The 20,482-nt window shown below is 40.6% G+C and overlaps 1 protein-coding gene across 1 annotated transcript in view; it reads left to right on the top strand.

The window, feature by feature from the left end:
- The window catches only part of LOC122556645 (A disintegrin and metalloproteinase with thrombospondin motifs 2-like), a 227,373-nt gene that overhangs the window by 158,504 nt on the left and 48,387 nt on the right, over window positions 1-20,482 (top strand). The window contains exons 6-9 of the mRNA XM_043703613.1: window positions 7,985-8,141; window positions 10,053-10,158; window positions 14,536-14,679; window positions 16,247-16,379. Coding sequence (XP_043559548.1) covers window positions 7,985-8,141; window positions 10,053-10,158; window positions 14,536-14,679; window positions 16,247-16,379 — 540 coding nt within the window. The remainder of the gene's footprint in view (window positions 1-7,984; window positions 8,142-10,052; window positions 10,159-14,535; window positions 14,680-16,246; window positions 16,380-20,482) is intronic.

The raw sequence follows: 20,482 nt of genomic DNA, 5'->3' as shown, positions 1-20,482 counted from the left end.
CTTTACTACTTCCCCATTTCACTCACTCCCTTCACTGCTTCCTCCTCACCCACTCCCTTAACTGCTTCCCCCTCTTCACCCACTCCCTTCACTGCTACCCCTCTTCACTCATTCCCTTTACTGCTTCCCCCCTTCACCCACTTCCTGTGCTGCTTCCCCCTCTTCACCCACTCCCATTGCTGCTTTCCCCTCTCACCCATTCTAACCCTCTTGTCCATCCAGATTTTCCTGATACTCGCCATTGAGCAACATCCATTCTGCAAGGACGAAGGTCAGCGCATGGTGGGATGTGACCTTTTGGGCTCGATATTACGCATTTCCATTGGAATATTTGAACAGGGGACAAAGTGCAGCCTCTCATCTCCGAGACCATCCTAACTTATTTTTCATTTTACACTGTGATGGTGGAGATTTCGGGTGGTTCACCTAGCTCTGGCCCTGTTGCTATTTTGCCAATGCCAAATTGTAGCTTCTATACACCATAATTACAGAAGTCTTAGTCAGTCACTTCAAGCCTTCCTGTTATATTGTATCTCCAAAGTAAATTCAGAATTACTCCTTTAATAGAGCCCTGCTTTGGACGATGATGTGTAGCAGAAGCGCACATTTGAACGTTGACTTTTAAGTGTTTTTCTTTTTGTTATTTATGGGTCTTACACGTGGATAAAACACAGTTGGTTTGGCTTTATGAGGAATATAGATGGTTTGGCAGTAATTAAGCAATAAATACTTGGAGAGATAAATTTATAAAAGTCTTCAGCCCACAGTGTTGGCTGTAGCGTAAAAGTTATTTGTCAGTGGCTCCAGAAGACGTGTCTCCCAAGTTTCCTACAGAGCTCTGCCAGACTCCAATAAAACACTGGCAGGATGCCATTGGAAATCCTGTGCAAGAACAAGATGCCCTGGGATTCTCAGTGTATCTGGTATTTTCTGGTGGTCCTTGTAAGAGGAGTGGAAACCACCCCTTACAATCCCAGTGCTATACAGTAGATATTTCTCGAGTACCGTCACCTTGCATTGAGAGTTCCCTCTCCTGCTCAGTCAGAGTCCAGTACAGGACTACAGGTTGTGATGTCGAATGAAGTTGGATATATTTGATTCCATTGGGAAATCCAATCGAAGTTAAAAGAAAAGAAATTGAACACGTTAGAATAATTCATTCAATCATTTGAAACTGTTTCATTATTTAAACTCGAACATGACTGATCTGGATCAGCTTTAGCTATCCACCTTACGTGCCTTGCTTCTATAGCCCTTGATATATTTGCCCCAAGTAAAACCTGACTTGCCTCCATCACCCAAAGCTTGAAGGTGAAATGACAGAGGTCTGCTAGACTTCCAGTGACAGCTTGGTGGGAGGTGATGAAGTAGTCAGGCATGAGATCTGCCATAGTGACTGTGTCCCATTTCCCACTAACCCTGGGTCTGGACTCTGCTGGGGTCAACATTTGAGACAGGACTCCAATTTAACCAGCAAAATTACTGCACACCTACAGATTTTCGGATGGTCATACTTAATTCAGGCTGGATTATAATATTGATCAGATTGAGTAATAAAAACTATTTATGCCTGTAAAACACACCTTATTTTCTTCTTCACTTTTTCCCATGTTCTTCCTTGTCATTGGTTAAGTGGTGTTTGCGATTTTGGAGAAGATTTATAGCTCAGGTTATAAATTTGCTCACTGAGCTGGTAGATTTGTTCTCACACATTTTGTCACCATGTGGTAACATCATTAGTGGGCCTCTGATGAATCGCAGGTGTTCTGTCCTGCTTGCAATTTATCTGTCTTGGTGGGTGATATCACTTCCAGTTCTGTTTCTAAGAGGTTGGTAAATGGGACCCAAATCGATATATTTGTTAATGGAATTCCAGTTTGAATGCCAGGCCTCTAGAATTCCCGTGTGTGTCTTTGTTTAGCCTGCCCCAGGATGGATGTATTGTCCCAGTCGAACTGGTGTCCCTCTTCGTCTGTGTGTATGTATACCAGTGATAGTTGCTCATGTCTTTTGGTGGCTTGTTGGCGCTCCTGTATCCTGGTGGCTAGTTCCCTGCCCATCTGTCCAATGTAAGGTTTGTTGCAGTCCTTGCAGGATATTTTGTATTTGACATTCATTCTGGACGTAAGTTTGTTTGCTGAGCCGGAAGGTTTATTTTCAGACATTTTGTCACCCTACTAGGTAACATCATCAGTGAGCCTCCGGTGAAGTTTCACCTGGAGGCTCACTGATGTTGCCTAGTATGGTGATGACACGTCTGAAAATAAACCTTCCAGCTCAGTGAGCAAGCTTACATCCAGAACCTTAACCTGAGCTACAAAGTCGCTGACATTCGTTCTGCTAGTTGTTGGTATGGGGTCTTTAAATTCATCAGGAACTGTTTCAGTGTGGTGGTAAGTTTGTGGGCTACCATGATGCCTAGGGGCCGGAGTAGTCTGGTCATCATCTCCGAGCTGTCTTTAATGTATGGCAGGGTGACTAGAGCCTCTGGGAATATTGTGTCGTCTTGTTTAGGTCTGTTGTGTCAGAATTGGTGGACTGTGCTTATCAGGTACCTGTTGTTCTTGAAGTGGTGTTAAGTGGTGTTTCTGTTCCCAGTTGGTTCTTTTCAAATTTTATTGTTTAATTAATAATATTGCACAAAACTGTCTTCCAAATGTTTATTTTCCCCTCTGAACGTATTGCAGCAAAAGAAATGTCTTTTCCACCAGCGCAAAGCAAAGACCAACAAACTAATTAAAGTATAAACTGTCTGACATGCAGCAGACATGATTGTTCTTCATCCAGCTCACTTTATACATCTGAACATGAACAACTCTCAGACATCACAAACTTGTCAAATCACTTTCTTAACTTGTTTCTTAAATATAGCAACAATGTCAGCTCACTCCCAAAATTCAAATAGGTGTGACTGTTGCTTACACAGCCAATATCCAAGGCGTTTTGGCTAAACATAAATAATCACCATATAAACAAACATCTACTGGCAGAAATGTCTGAGAAATAAACAATCAGACAGCACTGCTCACTCCCATCACAGGAATTCTCAGACTTGGCACTTGCTCCCTCAGTGATGTTCCTAGTCAACCTCCAGCCAAGATCCACCTTAACAATCCAACATGCTTCTCAGAGTGAGTTATTTGCTGTGAAGGTCAGCCAAAGCAGGATCTGAAGCCTGAGGCAGATCCTGACATGGGGATGAGGGAGACTGCTGATGCAAGCTACGGGTTATTTGTAGCTTCAAGCTGGAAACCAAGATCAATGAGTTAAAGCAGAACGCCAGATCAAGGCTAAGTTGTTGCTTATCTGAAATCAAGTACTGATGGTAAAGAGTGGTATGGTACTGAGCACAGAATATGGGTAGAGATTCTATTAAGAGTGTACATTGATAATGGACATTTTAGTTTTAGTTTTTTTCTACATTGTTAATACCTCATCAGTTTAAGATTATATATAAAGATCTGGGATTTAATGAGAAATATGTAACCTGTTATAAAATATACATACTTTATCAGCATCCCTGTCTGAACTAGATAGAGAGGGATGCATAACCCTGCCAGAGTAGATGGATGTTACAGTCTTCTGAATTTAAAACCACCAAAAAAAAATCAGTTGTCAGGAAACCAAGTGGAACCAGTTGATTAACCTATGCTAAGAATCAGATCACTGTATGTTTAATCATGGATTCTGGATTTAACTGTCAAGACAAGAGGTTCCCAGGCATCATGACCTCTCCAGGATGATCTAAGTAACAGGCTGAGAATATAGTCACTTGCCAATTTGCCTAGGTGAGAGGTTTTTGTTCACAAGATTTGTTCTGACAGTGTTCTTTCACTGATTGGAAGGTCATTTCTATTACCTTGGAGTGTTCTGCCTTTGATGTAGACACCTATGCTCTTAGCCATCAGATCATCCTGGGAACAGCTCATGCGGCTCTGCCTTAGATCTCTAATGATTAGAACTGGAGGAGCAACATCGACAGCAACAGGAGCCTTCTCCTTGGTTGGTTACTGCTCCAGTGGACAGAGCAGATGCACACAGGAGTCTGGCTGACAGGAGCACAGGGGTTCAAGTGAGACGATCATTGTTCTGGACAGGGCACCTCAGGAGATTCTCATGTCAGGTTGTTGCTAATATCTGCAGCTTCTAGGAAGATACCTTCATGCCAAATTAATGCAATGGGAATTAATTCCCAATGGCCATCAATAACAGCACAGCTCTGAGTTTCTTCACCTCCACCACCTCCCAGGGATCTGCCAGTGATATCTTTAGATTTGCATATCTGCTGCACACAAGTGCATCTCCCAAGTTACCTGCTGATAATCCAAGATGGATTATCCAAGAGGTGGACATCAGTGCGAAGACCTAAGGTGAAATAGTACTCGTGTTGGATTCAGATCTCTCCAGTTTCTCTCCAGTCGTGTGCAGTGCCTTTGGACGGAACTGTCTGTATTTTCTGCTGCTGCAGCAGATTTGTCCTCTTTTTGGCTGAGGACCTTTGGCCAGTTGAGCAGAGCATTGTATATGATGGGGGCTCTCCACTATTGCCCCTATCTCCACTATCTGCTATGGCTCATTTGTGACACAGCTACTTATCTTCAAGGCTGCAACAATGTGTATTGATTTAAGTTGATGAAAATTCATGGTGAGTCACGTGACAGTGCCTCATCTGTAAAATGTTGCTCCAACATCAGCTCTTGAGTAATTCCTGAAGTATCTGCAGTGAATCTGACATCAGTGGTGGGTAATTTGTTGGAGGGGATTCTGGCATCTAAAATTTACATGCATTTGGAGAGACAAGGACTGATTAGGAACAGTCAACATAGCTTTGCACATTGGAAAGTCACATCTCACAAACTTGATTGAGTTTTTTCAGGATGTAATCAAAGAGATTGATGAGGGAATTGTTTATATAGACTTTAGTAAAGCCTTCGATAAGGTTCCACATGGTAGACTGATGAGTAAGGTTAGGTCACTTGGGATTCAGGGAGATCTAGCCAATTGGATACAAAACTGGATTTACATAGGAGACAGAGGGTGGTCATGGAGAATTGCTTTGTAGACTGGAGGCCTGAGACCAGTGGTGTTCTGCAGGAATCAGTGCTGGGTCTACTGTTGTTTGTAATTTATAGAAATTATTTGAATGAAAAGTTAGGATGCATGGTTAGTACAGATGACACAAAAATTGATGGTATATTGTGAAGAAGGTCATCTAAGATTATAAAGGGATCTTCATTAATTGGGCCAGTGGACTGAGAAATGGCAGATAGAGTTTAATTTGGACAAATGTGAGGTATTGCATTTTGGTAAAATGAACAAGAGCAGGCCTTATACAGTCCTGGGTAATGTTTTTGAAAAGAGAAACCTAAGGATTCAGGTACATAGTTCTTTGAAAGTTGCATTGCAGGTAGACAGGGATAGGCTACTTTTGGAGTACATTGTACAGTTCTGGTCCCTCTGCTATAAGAAGGATATTATTAAATTGGCAAAGATTCAGAAAATATTTACCAGGATGTTGCCGGGAATGGAGAGTTTGAGTTATAAAAATAGGCTGGATAGGTTGGGACTTTTTTCACGAGAGCATAGGAGGTTGAGAGGTGACCTTATAGAGATTTAGAAAATCATGAGGGGTATAGATAAAGGTGAATAGCTAAGATCTTCTCCCTCGGGTGGTGGAGTTCAAAACAAGGGGGTGAGAGGAAAAGGTTTAAAAGGGACTTGAGGGGCAATTTTTTTCACACAGAATGTGGTTCATATGTGGAATGAACCGCCAGAGGAAATGTGGATACAGGTACAGTTACAATGTTTAACTGTATTGGTCAGATACAGGAAGAGGAAAGGTTGATAAGGATATGGGCCAAACACAGGCAAGTGGGACTACTTTAGTTTGGGACACTTGGTCAGTATGGATGAGTTGGATTGAAAGATCTATTTCCGTGCTGTACAACTTGACGACTCCATGACATGAATTAGGACAGACAAAGGGTTTGAAAACAACATTTTGAATATCATCATATTTCAATGGCTGTTAGTTTCAAGCCAGCATGAATGAGTGGCCATGAAGCGTAATCCTGTTAACAGTTAACTATAAGAACTCCATGTTCACCCCTTCATCCCTTAGACGCAAAAGCTCTGCTCATTTTCAGTGCATCTCCATCCAAAATGATCAGGTTAACTCTGATTACAGCAACTCTCCAGATTCTTTGTCTTTCCCTGGTGTTTTGTGAGGTAGAGATTCTGCATGGCAAGAAAGGAGAGGCAAGGGTGTAAGAAATGAAATGCTTTGAATGAATAGACTGACAGTTGTGGGGTGTCACTCACTTTGAGGGATGGGTGTGAAATGGCAATGAGAACAAGATGAGTGTCTAATGGTAGTGGATCAGATGGGCATGTGAGGAGGTGTCTTGAGAAAGACGAATGGATGGAGTTGCAAGGTGTAACCAAGAGAGAAAATGCTGGAAAATCTCAGCAGGTCTGGCAGCATCTGTAAGGAGAGAAAAGAGCTGATGTTTCGAGTCTAACTGACCCTTTGTCAAAGCTGAGTTGCAAGCTGTGTTGGTCTGAGGAATGCTGAGGAGAAAGCTAGTGATGTCAGAGCATTCCTTGGTGAGGTTATTGAAACTCTGTGGTATAGTCATAAGACTCTAAAGCTAGAGTAAGAAGCTACTGCTCACCTGCAGCTATGCCTCTGAGGCATACTTCTTAACCAGCTCACCAGAAACATATTTCCCCTGTGGACTCGTTAACAGCCTGCAGTATGGGATGTGTAGAGGAGGAGCAAGTGTCCTTCCTGCATTGAGATTCCATTGTTCAAGTTGCTGACTCTCACTTACTAATAGTAGAAAGGTTATGTTTTGTCTCTCATCGGGATCCCTTTAAACACCAAAGCTCCAAGAATCCAGGTTTGGCTTTGAGCAGGGCTACTGCTCCAATTGGTCAGAAAAGTGGCATTCTAATGCCATGGCTCAATAAAAAAGCCAAGGAAATGCCCTTTCTACAAACTTACAGGTTTTTGACATTTTGCCAGCCTTCTCTGCCAGGTACAAACATCCAAATGTGCTCACAGCCCAACTGTTTACGTGGGCTCTTTGTTTGTGGCTTCCTTCCATCCTGCCACCAAAACACTCCGCCCCTATCCCACCACAACACTCTGGGTGGCCTCAGTGTAAAAACCACTTGTGCTGCAGAGGCTGCTTTTTACAAAAAAGTCACAGAGCTTCTTTCAACTCCAAGTTTAAAGCAGTTCTTAAAGATTCAAATGAAATTTTCTAACTCTAATCTAGAAGTGGATGTTTTGCTGAGAATTGCATATGAGAGATCAAGGCATGCAATGTGTGTGAATGTTACAGTTAAATAATTGAATAGTTTAAAAAAAAAATCACATCTGGCATGTGAGATTCCAAATCAGGAGCTTAATTTCAATGGACTGAAAATTGGATCAATTCTACATGGGCAGGCATCTGCCTCTCCAAATAAATGCCCAAGCAAGTGAAGACAAAAATTAACCCCATTTTTTAAAAGTGGTTTAAAGCCTCCAGGGAAACAGGAACAAAATTCAGAGAAATACTTCAGTAATCTAATTCAACTATTCCATGGAGTCATTTCAGTGCCAAAATGTATGAGAGCCATACCAAGAGTGAGAAAGAGACAGGCAGACTGGAACACTAATCAGTGCCAGACAGAAGACAGCAAGTGATGGAAAGTGGGAGGCAAACAGATTTGCAATCACACAAAGTAAGGCACACAATTAAAGAAAAATTTTGTGTGTGAATGTTACCATGGGAAATAATAAATATACAAAGCGTTTTTAAATTCAATCAAAAAATATTCAGTAAAAATGGAAGCCAAATTGCTTTTAGTTCAGAAAGTAGTGCGAAATATTGCCACATATTCAACAATCTCTACCTTGAAGCATGTTCTAACCTTTACACTGTAGTCAGTTGAAATTGCACATAAATTTAAAGAGAATTGTTTTCTTTCTTAGTCCGTTACCTTAATTGAAATTGGGAACCCCTCACAAAGTTTGGAGAATGTGTGCCGATGGGCTTACTCCCAGCAGAAGTCTGATACAAGCCATGCAGAATATCATGATCATGCCATCTTTCTGACAAGGCAGGACTTTGGACCATCAGGAATGCAAGGTACTGTATTCCATTCAGATTGGGTGCATAGTTTTATCCTGTTCTTAAGCATACTTATTGATAAATGATTGAGGGAACATATTTCATAGTCTATGGCATGCTATTTTCAAGTCTGATGTTTTAAAAGTACAGGATGGTATGGGGACATGCTTCCCCAGGTGGATCCATTGAACATTGGGCCCCAGATCTCACTTATTTCAGAATGGTGAGCTGCAGTTACATGCTGAGTATCCACAACAACTTACCCACAAAAACTATTATGCGTTTGGGCTATTGACGGTGCACTGTACAAGAGGAGAGGCCGATTTGGGAGGGTGCAATGGGCAACTAGGAGAGGAAGGCAGTCAGGAGTAGAGGCAATCAGGAAAAGTGGAATTGAGATTGTGTTTGGAGGAAGATTGAGGGAAGGGTGAGGGCAGGACAATGATTAAGAGGGCATTGGTTAGCAGTGGTCAGCAGTCAATTGTAATAATGTTGTCATGCGTTTCTTGACTCAACACTTCACCAAGTTTTCTCTAAACTTGCTTTTTTCGATGGCATCCACTGGTTAGGCAACATATGGATCTTATCTTCCTAATTGCAGCCAGATGTATTCAGGGCAAACCGATTTGTAAAGCAGGCATTAAAAATGCAAAGGGACAGATGTGTCTTTTGGTGGCTGTATAGATATGGCAACAGCCAGCAGTCTGCATAAATTCTAACACAAACAAAGGATGTTCCACCAGTAGCCACATTTGATTCTGCCCAGTACTAAGGGCAGAAATCTCTGAGTGTGTTTCAATAGGTCACTCAAATCAGTTCAAAGGTCAGTGATCAGCAGTTGGCTCAGTCTATCAGTCAGTGAAAGGAAGTCCGAGAAGTTGGTTCCATGGAGCTAACTGCTGATAGCCTGTTGATGGAGCAAATGATAGCCAATAGGCAGTATTGTCACTCAGGACAGCTAAGAGCACTGGAATTATACCAGTGGTTAGATGCTGAAGTATAGTCTTGTGAAGTCTATTGGGATACATCCTTGAAGTCAGTTCAGCTGGAAAAGAGGACTGAGGGCGCTGGGAGCTCAGGAAATATCAGGTGAGCACCAGCTTGATGAAAGCTCATAAAAAGCTGAAATGGTAGCAGTAATTAGGCATTGGCAAGCAGTCTCAGGAATTTTGGGAATGAAGCCTTGGAAGAAACATAAATCTAGGGAAGTGAGCAGTTGTTGTTGAATGAGTTCCAACGCTAGATCTTAAATGAAATATTGGCACTCTTGTGAAAGTTTGAATGAGATTTGGTGACAGTTTCCATAAAGTCTTGGAGTGTTGCTGAGAATTCTTGACCACATCTGCAATTTGATGTGTTCTCTGAGATATTCAGCTTTGGTTTGTCTGCCTCACATTCATTCTGGATGTCAGAGTATAGATTGTATTAATTCATAGATTATCTTATTATGCCAACTTGTACAGTCAGTTTTATTTTGTTTGTTCAAAACTGAGGTCATACAACCTTATTCTGTTCAGACGTACATGACACCTCAAACTTCACCAAATTTAAGCAAAACGTTATTGGTCCCTAACCAGATTGTAACATAAATTTCATGATCTTATTCTAGATTATTCGAAGATGGTGATTTCCATCTCTAAATATGTGCTTGCAAGTCAACCATCATGTTGGACACTTTGATGTCCACTTTATCGCTATACATTACTATTGGCTAATTGCTTAACCATTCCAGATACTAAATCACTGTCTAGTAGTGCAGAACAGTAGTTGGTATAATACATAAGGCCATTTATGTTTCTTGAAAATGCAACACAATGGATATAAATGATAAAAATGCTGAAGTAAGAAAAAAACACAATTGATGTTTTTCAATATTGATTATATGTTGTTTAAATGCATTCTTCTCTGATTATTTTCTGTCTTTTGCAGGTTATGCCCCAGTTACAGGTATGTGCCATCCAGTCCGAAGTTGCACCCTGAACCATGAAGATGGCTTTTCATCCGCATTTGTAGTTGCTCATGAAACTGGTCATGTGTAAGTGTCAAATCTAATGGTTCAAAAACAAGCATATGATACCATCAAGAAGAACACTGTGTTAAATATTAGAATATTAGGCATCATGCAGCAACTTTTATGCAGACAGACATTGAATGGTACTTTATCATGGAAAGAAATGTAAAGGAACTGATCTTGAGTCATGAAGGGAGAGTTGGGAAAGAAGAAAGAAAGAACAAAAGACAAAAAGAAAGAAAGGATGAATAACTGACTGAATGAACAAAATTCTGATAAATCTTAAAGATGGATGGGAACGTCTAGAGAATCAGAGAGGGTTTGTATGTAGGTGCAAAAATTGGGACTGAGCTACAGATTCTTTCATAGTTGTCACAATCAAGGGTTGGGATCGTATAAAAGGCAAGAACCAGGGGACTACCCAAGGTGAAGGAAGAAGCAAGGCTGAAAGACGTTGCAAAACTTGATTTGGAAATACATTAAAATGTAAATCATTAACTTTATCATGGACAGAAAGCCAGGCAGGGAGTGATGAGCAAGTAGGACTGGATGCTGGTCAGGATATAAGCAGTGGGATTATAAGAAGTTTGGAAGCATGGACAGCTTGTACGACATTATTGAAAACGTGAGTGCAGAGACGTCAGGGCAATAGATAAAGATTTCAGCAGCAGTAGTGGAGGCTAGGGTTGATGGAGACGGTGCGTAACACTGCTAAGGTGGATGCAAAATTCTAATCTACTGTTGTCGTATTCATTTTAGGCAGCCCCTCAGGAGAGAGGGGCTCAGGAGATTTTCCTCCACTCTGGTGTTATAGGTCATAAGATGACTAATTACAGTAATCCAAGGTTGGATCCACACAGATGGGGTAGATGGTGTTTGAGGAGAAGCTTGGTTTCTGCACGCTCCTTCTGCTGTTTGTGCTAGACTTCCACCAGGGGCATGAGATTGTTAGCTCCTTTATGGATGTTTCTACTCTAGTTTGAGGGTTTTGGGGCAAGAGATTCCCTGAGTTGATGAAGATATTACATTTTTTAGGAGGCTTTGAGGATATCCTTGACATTTTTCCACTGCCTTCCTGGAAACTATTTGCCCTGATGAGGCTTGGTGTAGAAAGCTTCTTTAGGAAGTTTCAGGCCCGTGGGTGATGTGACCTGTCCTATGCAACTGACGACACTAATCATTGCCTTACTATTTAAGGATAGTGGCCTGAGAAAGGACATTGATATTGATGTGATTAATCTGACATTGGATTTTCAAGGTTTTTGCAGAAACATCCTGGTGATATTTATTTAGGGATTTGAGGTGACTACAGTACGTTGTGCATATCTCCCACACAAGAAGGGCAGATAGATCTACCCCCTAACAGACCATACACTTGGTTCCAGGTTTGAAGTCTTTGTCATCAAATTTGCAGTTTTAAAGGCAACCAAAGATTGTGCTGACACAGTAGAAGTGATGATGAATATTGTTTTTGATGTCTGCCTGCATTGACAGGAGGCTGTTTACTCTTTTACTACCTGTCTCTTTGGCCTTGACTCCACGCTTTCATTTATTACCTCTCTCAAATTTGATCACTTGTCCCATTATTTCATTGAAAATCCTGTCTACATCCCTAGTTATCTGGTTTACAAGTTCAGGTGGAGTTTGCCACATCAGTACAGATCCCACTTTTCCCAATACTGGTGCCAGTGCCCGTGAACCAGAACCCATCAGCCTTTGATGTCTGGCTCCAAGACTTGTTGAAACTCACTGGCAAGACCCCATTAGGTTACATGCAGAAATATTTGAAAGCCCAGTATGTTAGTATTTGTATAGGTTTCTTTTTCTCCAACAATTTCATTTAAGTAAGTATTGAAATGCAAGTGCATGATGTGATAGAAGCTATGTATTTTTCAGTGTTTGCAGTACCCCTTGCAGTACCAAGTTCAACTGGTTCGGCTTCCTGTGGGTCAGCAGGATGCTGGTAGTAGAGTTTTGCCATCTGCAGCTAGCACGCTTGCAGCCAAATTACAACATACCAACTGTTACACTTGTTGCTGATTCTGGCTGAGGTTAAAGTATCAGCTAACATGGACCTCACATATAGATCAAACTGTTGCTTGGATCAGTAAATTTCGCACTCCATCTCATCTCCCACGTTACAGTTGCTTGAAGGAAATGACTAACCTTTATATAGTACCACTCAGGATGTCCTAAAACACTTGACAGCTAATTAAGTGAACAGGCACAGGAAAGCAGCATCTATAAAGAGAGAAAGCAGAATTATTACTTCAGGCCAAACTCCGAGTACATCAGAATATTTCTGATGTTTAGGGAAAATGTAACCTCCAACTTGCACATAGCAAAGTCCTACAAACAGCAATCAGATGATGACCTGTCAGTTTAGTAATTTTAGTTGACTCAGACACTGGAAAACTCCTGTCTTTGGATCATGCCATGAGATCGTTCTCATTCCCCTGTGAGGACAGGCAGGGTTTTGCTTTAACAACTGGTCTGTAATTTGGCGTGTCCAACAGCATTCCCACAGTACAACACTGAAGTATCACTCTGGTTTATATATTTAAGTGTCTAGGGTAGGGTTTTAATCCATGGATTCCTGCCTCGGAGGTGAGAATGGTATCATTAAGCTGGGCTAATACAAAGGAGAGTCCAGAGACTCTTGTTGTCTCCATGAGGAAAAAGGTGAGCTACCTGTCTGCCTGGCAGCATACCCTAGTAGATCTTGGGAATCGGGGAGGCAATCTTGAGGAAGGGGTTAATTAGGAGAAAATTGTGCATGGATGAACGGTCAGCAATGATATTCAGGATTGCTGTGAAAAGATCTTCTAGGCCCTCATATTAAGTATTTTCTTTCATTTGGTGATTCCAGTGGCCATTTGATAACAGCTAGTCAGACCCAACATAGGCAAGTATCCCACTTTCAAGAAGGGGTTTCAGACAAGCAATAGGCTTTCTCTTTGCACATGTAAAGGACAGATACCTGTTGCTCTGGTAATAGTAGGATGGGAATGGAGTCAGGCATGAGAAATGCCTTAAGGGATGGGTAGGTAGTTAATGATGTGCGTTTCCTGAGACCATTAGGTCTCATTGTTAGAATCCCTCCAGAAAGTTGAATGCGACTCACACTTAGTCAAAAAAAACAGAAGATTCAGGTGATCATTTTTATCATTTCAATTTTGCAGTGACTGTTTTAATGATGGTACTTAGTTTTGCCTCATGATTAAACACATAAGCCCCATTTTTAAATCCTAGATTGGGAGCACCAAGGTTAAAGAATTTCCAGCTGCACAAACCTGACGTTTTAAAAGGGGTTGCTTGCACTACTTCCCCACCGCCCCCCCCCCCCTTCAGTTGGGCTGGTGGGCGGTTGCGGGGATGCAGACTGCATTCAGAACTGGGCCAGAGCTGCCCAGGAAGAACTGCAGAGGCTGCCATTTATCATGGCACATGGCACATAAATCATTCCTCAATCCTGAACCCCAAACACTTCCCATGCTCCATCCATGCCATTTAATGTCCTCTACTTTTCCTCTATGGCCCCATAGTCCTCCTATGCCCATCTTCCCATACCTCATGGCCCTTAGATTCCTACATCAGCTTCATGCCTACTCCAGCCCAGGCACCCATCCTGTGCACCTACTGTGCCAACTCATCTGGTAGCCAAAAATTCCCATGCATACAGGAGAAAAAATAAAGTTCATTATCATAGACTGCACTTAGTTGGGATAAGCACATTCAATCAGATTTTGACAGATTTTGAGACTACTGGACACTTACTTACAGATCATAACAGGATCTTGATGTGCCTTGACAGGTTTGACAACTCTTGATAGGTTTGTAAAAATATTGTCACTTCTGTTTTAACAGGTTTGTCAGGTCTGCCTCCACTGCCTCCCCCCACAACCCTCTCCCCACAAAGGATACTTTTTTCCAGTGTTCCCAATACACAAAAGAGGACCTGGGCCCTCTCCAAAGGATGCCTGTCTCCACCCCCAAAGGTGTCCTGGGACCATGTCCATGGGGGTTGGGAAGCATACTTCTCCAAAGCAGTACTCTAGCTCTCCAAAAGACATACCGAGTTCTTGATTGGTCTGTCCTGTGTACTTTGAGTTCCTTACAACTGGGTTACTAAAATGGAATTTAAAAGGTGACAGATGATCCTTTTAATGCTCGCCATCTCCGTGAACTGTACAGGTGTGTAACCCACCCTGACTGCTTTCCCATGCCTGCAAAATTAGGAATTGGTGTGTTTCGGGGAGGGACTTGTGATTTTGGGCTTTTTTGGCCATTTTTGCCACTGTGAAGAGCTCTTCTAATGGAAGAATTAAAAACAATGGTACAAGCTCAACTTCTTATTCTATTGTAGCAATCATTTAATTATCTGTGTTTTCAAACTTCTAGGTTAGGCATGGAACATGATGGCCAAGGCAATCACTGTGGTGATGAGATCAAAATGGGAAGTATCATGGCACCATTGGTTCAAGCTGCATTCCATCGTTTCCATTGGTCTCGTTGTAGTCAACAGGAGCTGAGCCGATATTTGCAGTAAGTGGGAGATTGTTGTGGTCTCAAAATGGATAAAGTAGCAGATGTATGACCTTCCTCCAGTCAAATACAGAGGGTTCAGTAAATCTAGCCCAGCATTACTTATAATGTTCTTTTTGAAACAAATGTTATGCATTTTCCTGATCAAAAATATTTCAGAGAAATTTTCTTTACAGTTAGCATTGCTTTCCTGTTCTTTATCATTACCTTCATAACAATGTTACCTTCTGGCAGAGAAACAAGTGCAAGCATCTGATTTTCTGTTTTGTCTTTTTAATTGTGTTCCCAGAAAGAGATCATAGAGAGAAAGGAAAATAATACAAAAAAAGAAGCTTTCACAAGCATTTAGCTACTGTTCCTTCCTGACTGGTTGGACCATACCCTGTAATTCCCTATTTAACCTTTTGTGGAGCAGTATAGGCTGAAGAACAGTGATGGTTTATGGGGAGGTCAAAAGCCATACAAGAGCATAAAAGGCACATGATCCGAATTTTGGTCAGAGACTGGTTTCAAGGAATGACTTAAGTGAGGAGAAGATAGAGAGGCCAAGAGGTTCAAGGACAGAATTCTGGATGTTAGAGGCTAATGGTGAAAGTGTGACCACTGATGGTGGTGAAACCAATGTTCGGAGGCATAACAGGCCAGGCTTGGTGCAGTGCTGAGATATTGGAGGTGATGGTTACAAATTTCTGGCAATCTGAGGTCATAGTGCAATTTGAAAACAAGAATGAGAATTTAAAATTGAGATGAACAATGTAAACCTTTGGACAGCTTGATCATTGGGTTAATATCTGTTGATCAAGATCCTTAGCCAACATTGGGTTCTTCCACTGAGTCCAAAATTTGACTATCAAGACAAAAAGACTCCACTTTAATATAAAACCATTGTAAGTGTACACCTTTTGAAGAAATTACATTTTACTATTGACATCGTAGACATTGCAACCTGTTCCATTTCTTAATGCTATCACGGAAAGTGCAAGCCTTACCTTGTTTATTAGGAGGAAGTGAGGACTGCAGATGTTGGAGATCAGAGTCGAAAAGTGTGACGCTGGAAAAGCACAGCAGGTCAGGCAGCATCCTTGATTCTCCTGCTCCTCGAATGCTGCCTGACCTGCTGTGCTTTGCCTTATTTAGTGTACATTAAATTGATTGTGGGATGTTGAGCTATTGTTTTGGCCTGCTCAGTGAAGAGGAGTGACAGGAACCACTAAGGTAGGGCCAGGGCAGTTGGAATACCTTTCTCATTAAATCACATATCCCTACTAAGGCATAAAAGAAATATGCAGTTCAGGTTCTCAAGGCCTGTAAACCATGCCCACTCTGTAGCGCCACTGAAATCTGCCTTAATTACAATCACTGACTTGTACGGGCAAGTAAGATCCTCCTGGGAGCTGGCATTGTACATGTGATAACCCAGGCTAATACTGAGGAAGAGCAGGACGTGGAGAATCCTGGCCATGTTATCATTATTGCTCAGGGTATAAATCATAAAATGGATATTTTACATCTTTTGGCTGAGAATGATTTTGAAAATAAATTGTTTGAAAATATTTTTTCTTTGCAGTTCATATGACTGTCTACGTGATGATCCATTTGAACATGACTGGCCATTGTTGCCACAACTTCCAGGCATTAACTACTCTATGAATGAACAATGTCGCTTTGACTTTGGACAGGGCTATATGATGTGCACAGCAGTAAGTGTGATCAAAGCTCTTTCAGACCTACACCGCATGCATCAGATACATGCCATATTTAGGGTAGAGTTTCTATGGACACCACTTTCTTTCTGCAACTGATGCAGAACACTCAATGATCTACTGCTAACAAAAGATTGAAGGAAACCACTTTTAAAGTTCTATAAACTTATCAATATCTATATATACCATTTATAAACACACCTGCATGAAATTGTAAAATAATCTAAGGCTTCAAATTAGGATAAACAAACTAAAGCATTTTGAAAATCTTGCCTTTTCTTACTGTTATTTATGTTATCTTGTTCTAGTCAGTGTGTTTAAATCAGTAAAATTGTAGTTGTATCCAAATACCATGTCAACTATTTGACCCAGTTTCTTGAAATTTTCCTCCATTGACAGGCCCGATAAAATTGGCAATATATGGAGAACCTAGGGAGCATTTCAATCTAACATAGTTCTCCACTAAAGATTTGCAAAAACTTTGAAATTTCTTGCACAAAACAGGATAAAATGTTTGAAATATGAAGCATTACGCAAATTGGTGGATAGTATTTTCTGAATATACAATGTTAAAAACTACAGTATGGTTTGATTTTATTGGCAAGTTGTTGCTCACATTCAAAACCTTGCCTAAAATGTATTTATAATGTTATGATCTCAGATGAGATCAGTAACGTAAAAGCATCTGAAATCCTAGTTATTTACTTCAAGAATGAAGTCACAAGGTACCATGGTTTGACACAAAATATATTTTGCTGTATGAGAGTCAAATAAACAAACCATATATATTAACTTGGGTAACCACCTATTCTATAGAGCCCAGAATTAACGACAAGCCTGAATTTACAAGCAAATTATAGTCAATTATAAACCTTAAATCCCACATTAAATGTAGGTACAACTAAGACAGATCTTACAAATTGCCTAGGAAGCCTATTCAACACACGTATCATTAATCTCAGTCACAAAGTCCTTCAAACATATCTTACTCATAAAGAATTTCAGTTCCTTGTAAAGTTTTGTCTGATCCTTCGTCAACAGCAGCCCACAACCAATCGAAACATGGATAGAGTTTTAACCAAAAAAAAAGCACACGTCTGCTAAATCTCCTGAACTCTGTTCATGATTGTCTAGATAGTGAATATTATTTTCATATACTGGAGACAACTTCAGCAACACAATACTTGCCACTTCATCGCTGCCAGCTCTAGTTTGTCTTCTTCAGTCTCCCTGTACCACAAACTGGGATCATCACGTGAGCTCTGATCGTTTTATGTTCTTAAGTATGGTTTCAACAAGCTTCGGTCTCTCCAGAAATCCTGCTTCCATCTCCGTTTCAATTAGTTTCCTTAGAAACTGGAAACTTCAGTTTCCTTTCTCAGTCAAGGTCTGTCTGAAAAGATACAAGATTTGAAACCATATTGAGAGTGAAATTCACGTTAGAATATTTTGTGGCTAAATCTATTAGGGCAGTGGATAGTCTTGGATAATAGCATGCAGTTGGTTGAGTGATTAATTGGAGAGGTTCCTAGACTGTGAAGTTTTAGGCAATGGCACTCCAGTTTCTAATTATGAGAACATAAATGTTTTGCAGCACATTTCATAAAAAAGATCATTGCATTAATTTTTTCAGTATAGAGTTGAAAATAATCAAATTTCCTTCATAGTTTAGCAAATCTAAACAAATAATACGGTTCTGGTCCAGTTGGCAGCCTTGTCTCAAGATTCGAGTACTGATTCTTTTTCTAAGGTTACATCCTGCTTTCTGAAAAACATAAAAGAACTGCTAAGCATGCACAGTGCTTTTGTATCAGTGCAGTACATTTTGAAGAAAACCAAAGAGCCTGACTTTGAGATGTCAGTACTTTATCATTCAATTATTTGTGAAGATAGATTAACTATAAGAAGAACTCAAATTGCACCTGCATTACGCTATGTCCCATTAAGAAGTAGGAACTACAATGGGGCCAGAATACCAAGTGTGCTCTAGATTGTTCCTAACTTGTGCATGCTTTCCTGAAGAGTATACATTGTGAGCCCATCACCATTGCCTTTCTGGATAGGAACCTTTAATGGAACAGCACCAAGAAAGTACAAAACTGCAATGAATCTACACACAATTACATGTCTGAAAGACACCTAGTCACAAGGAACAAATTCATTTCACTTCAAAACTGTCAAGTTATACTGTTATAAGTGTGCATTTCTGACAAGACTATAACTGTGATGACTCTTCATTACAAACTTGTATACAATATAAAATTCATTTTGAACAAAATTTAGCAAAGTGTAGTCTGTATAATTGTGAGCTGGGTTATTTTTTGACATCAATATCCTTCAGCAATTTTCTTTCTGCACACATTTTAAATGAGCATAAATGATTTTGTGCATAAGCTTAATGAGCTGACTATAATTAAAAGCCATTATTATATAATTATCCAATTCTTCAAAACCTTGCGTTGTTTTGATGTGAGGATACTGCTGTGGCTCATTTTGGGAGCAAGTTCAAATTATGCCTGTCAATTTTATAAAGTGCTAACATTAAAAGTATTTGATATTGTTATGACCAGATGAAGAAAGGAAGTCAACATAATCATTTGCAACAAATATTTTAAAATTTTTGATACACAGCTATCACACTTAAATTAGAATATAATTGGTTAGAAAATGAAACAGCAAATTCCCAAACCCCTTTGAAAAATAATAAAATCATGATGCCAAACGTATAAACAAATACTCTCAGTAATGGTGACCATGGCATGAAATCTCACCTGAATCACTCATGTCCTTTAGGGAAGGAAATCTGCAATCCTTACCTGGTCTGGCCTACAGGTAACTCCATACCCACCACAGTGTGATTGATTCTTAACTGCTCTCTCTAGGGCATTCAAGGATGGATAATAAGTGTTGCCTTTGCCAGTGAAGGTCATTTCCCCTCAACAATTTTTTAAAAGTTTTAAAAGAAGATTATGGACAGAGAGAATAAAAGTTATGCAGTTTAAAAATCTTTGGAACCCTTAAAACATTAGAATCTGAGAGCACTGCTGTTTAATTGATGACTGGTATTCTTAGCAGTGGCAAATATTGTAAATAAATTCGAGTTCTCGATGAATAATTGTTTCCCCAATATACATTTTACCTGAGTGTTGTTTTCCGTGATAATAAGTGAACCATAAGACCGTAAGATAGAGGAGCAGAATTAGGCCATTCAGCCCATCGGCACGGCTCCACCTTTCAATTATGGCTGATATGTTTCTCAATCCCACTCTGCTGCCTTCCCCCCCAACCTATGATTCCCTTACCAATCCAGAACCTTTTTATCTCTGCCTTATTTACACTCAATGACTTGGCCTACATTGCCCTCTGTGGCAATGAGTTCCATAGATTAACCATGCTCTGACTGAAAGAAATTATCCTCGTCTCAGTTCTAAAAGGTTGTCTCTTCACTCTGAGGCTGTCCCCTGAGGTCTTAGTCTTTCTTACTAGTGGAAACATCTTCTCTCTGACCATCTATCCAGGCCTCTCAATAATCTATAAGTTTCAATCGAATTCTCCTTCATTCCCCCTTGAGTATATACCCAGAGTCCTCAACCATTCATCGTATGACAAGCCCCTCATCCACAAGATCATTTTTGTAAACCTCCTCGTGAGCCCCTCTAAGAGCCAGAATGTCCATTCTTAGGAGGTTCACCAGGTAGATTCAAGGGATGAAAGGGCTGTCTTACGAGGAGCGGTTGAATAGCTTGGGCTCGTACTCACTAGAGTTGAGAAGAATGAGGGGGTATCTGATTGATGTATATAAAATGCTAAAGGGGTTTGATAAGATGGATGTTGAACAGCTGTTCCCCCTTGTGGAACAGTCTCAAACCACAGGTCATAGACATAGAGTGAGAGAAGATTGGTTCAACACTGAGATGAGGAGAATCTACCTCTCTCAGAGGAATCTGTGGAATTCAGTGTCCCATAGTGAAGTGGAGGTAGAATGAATCAACAGGTTCAATAAAGAAATAGATATGTTTCTGATAAAAAGCGGGTGAAAGGGCTATGTGCTGCAGGCAGGAAAGTAGATTTGAGACCAGGATAAGATCAGCCATGATCAT

This window comes from Chiloscyllium plagiosum, chromosome 14 (genome assembly GCF_004010195.1).
Source record: "Chiloscyllium plagiosum isolate BGI_BamShark_2017 chromosome 14, ASM401019v2, whole genome shotgun sequence".
Classification (NCBI taxonomy): Eukaryota; Metazoa; Chordata; class Chondrichthyes; order Orectolobiformes; family Hemiscylliidae; genus Chiloscyllium; species Chiloscyllium plagiosum.
The sequence above is the reverse complement of the archived record's forward strand: the minus strand, read 5'-3'. Positions and strand labels throughout refer to the sequence as shown.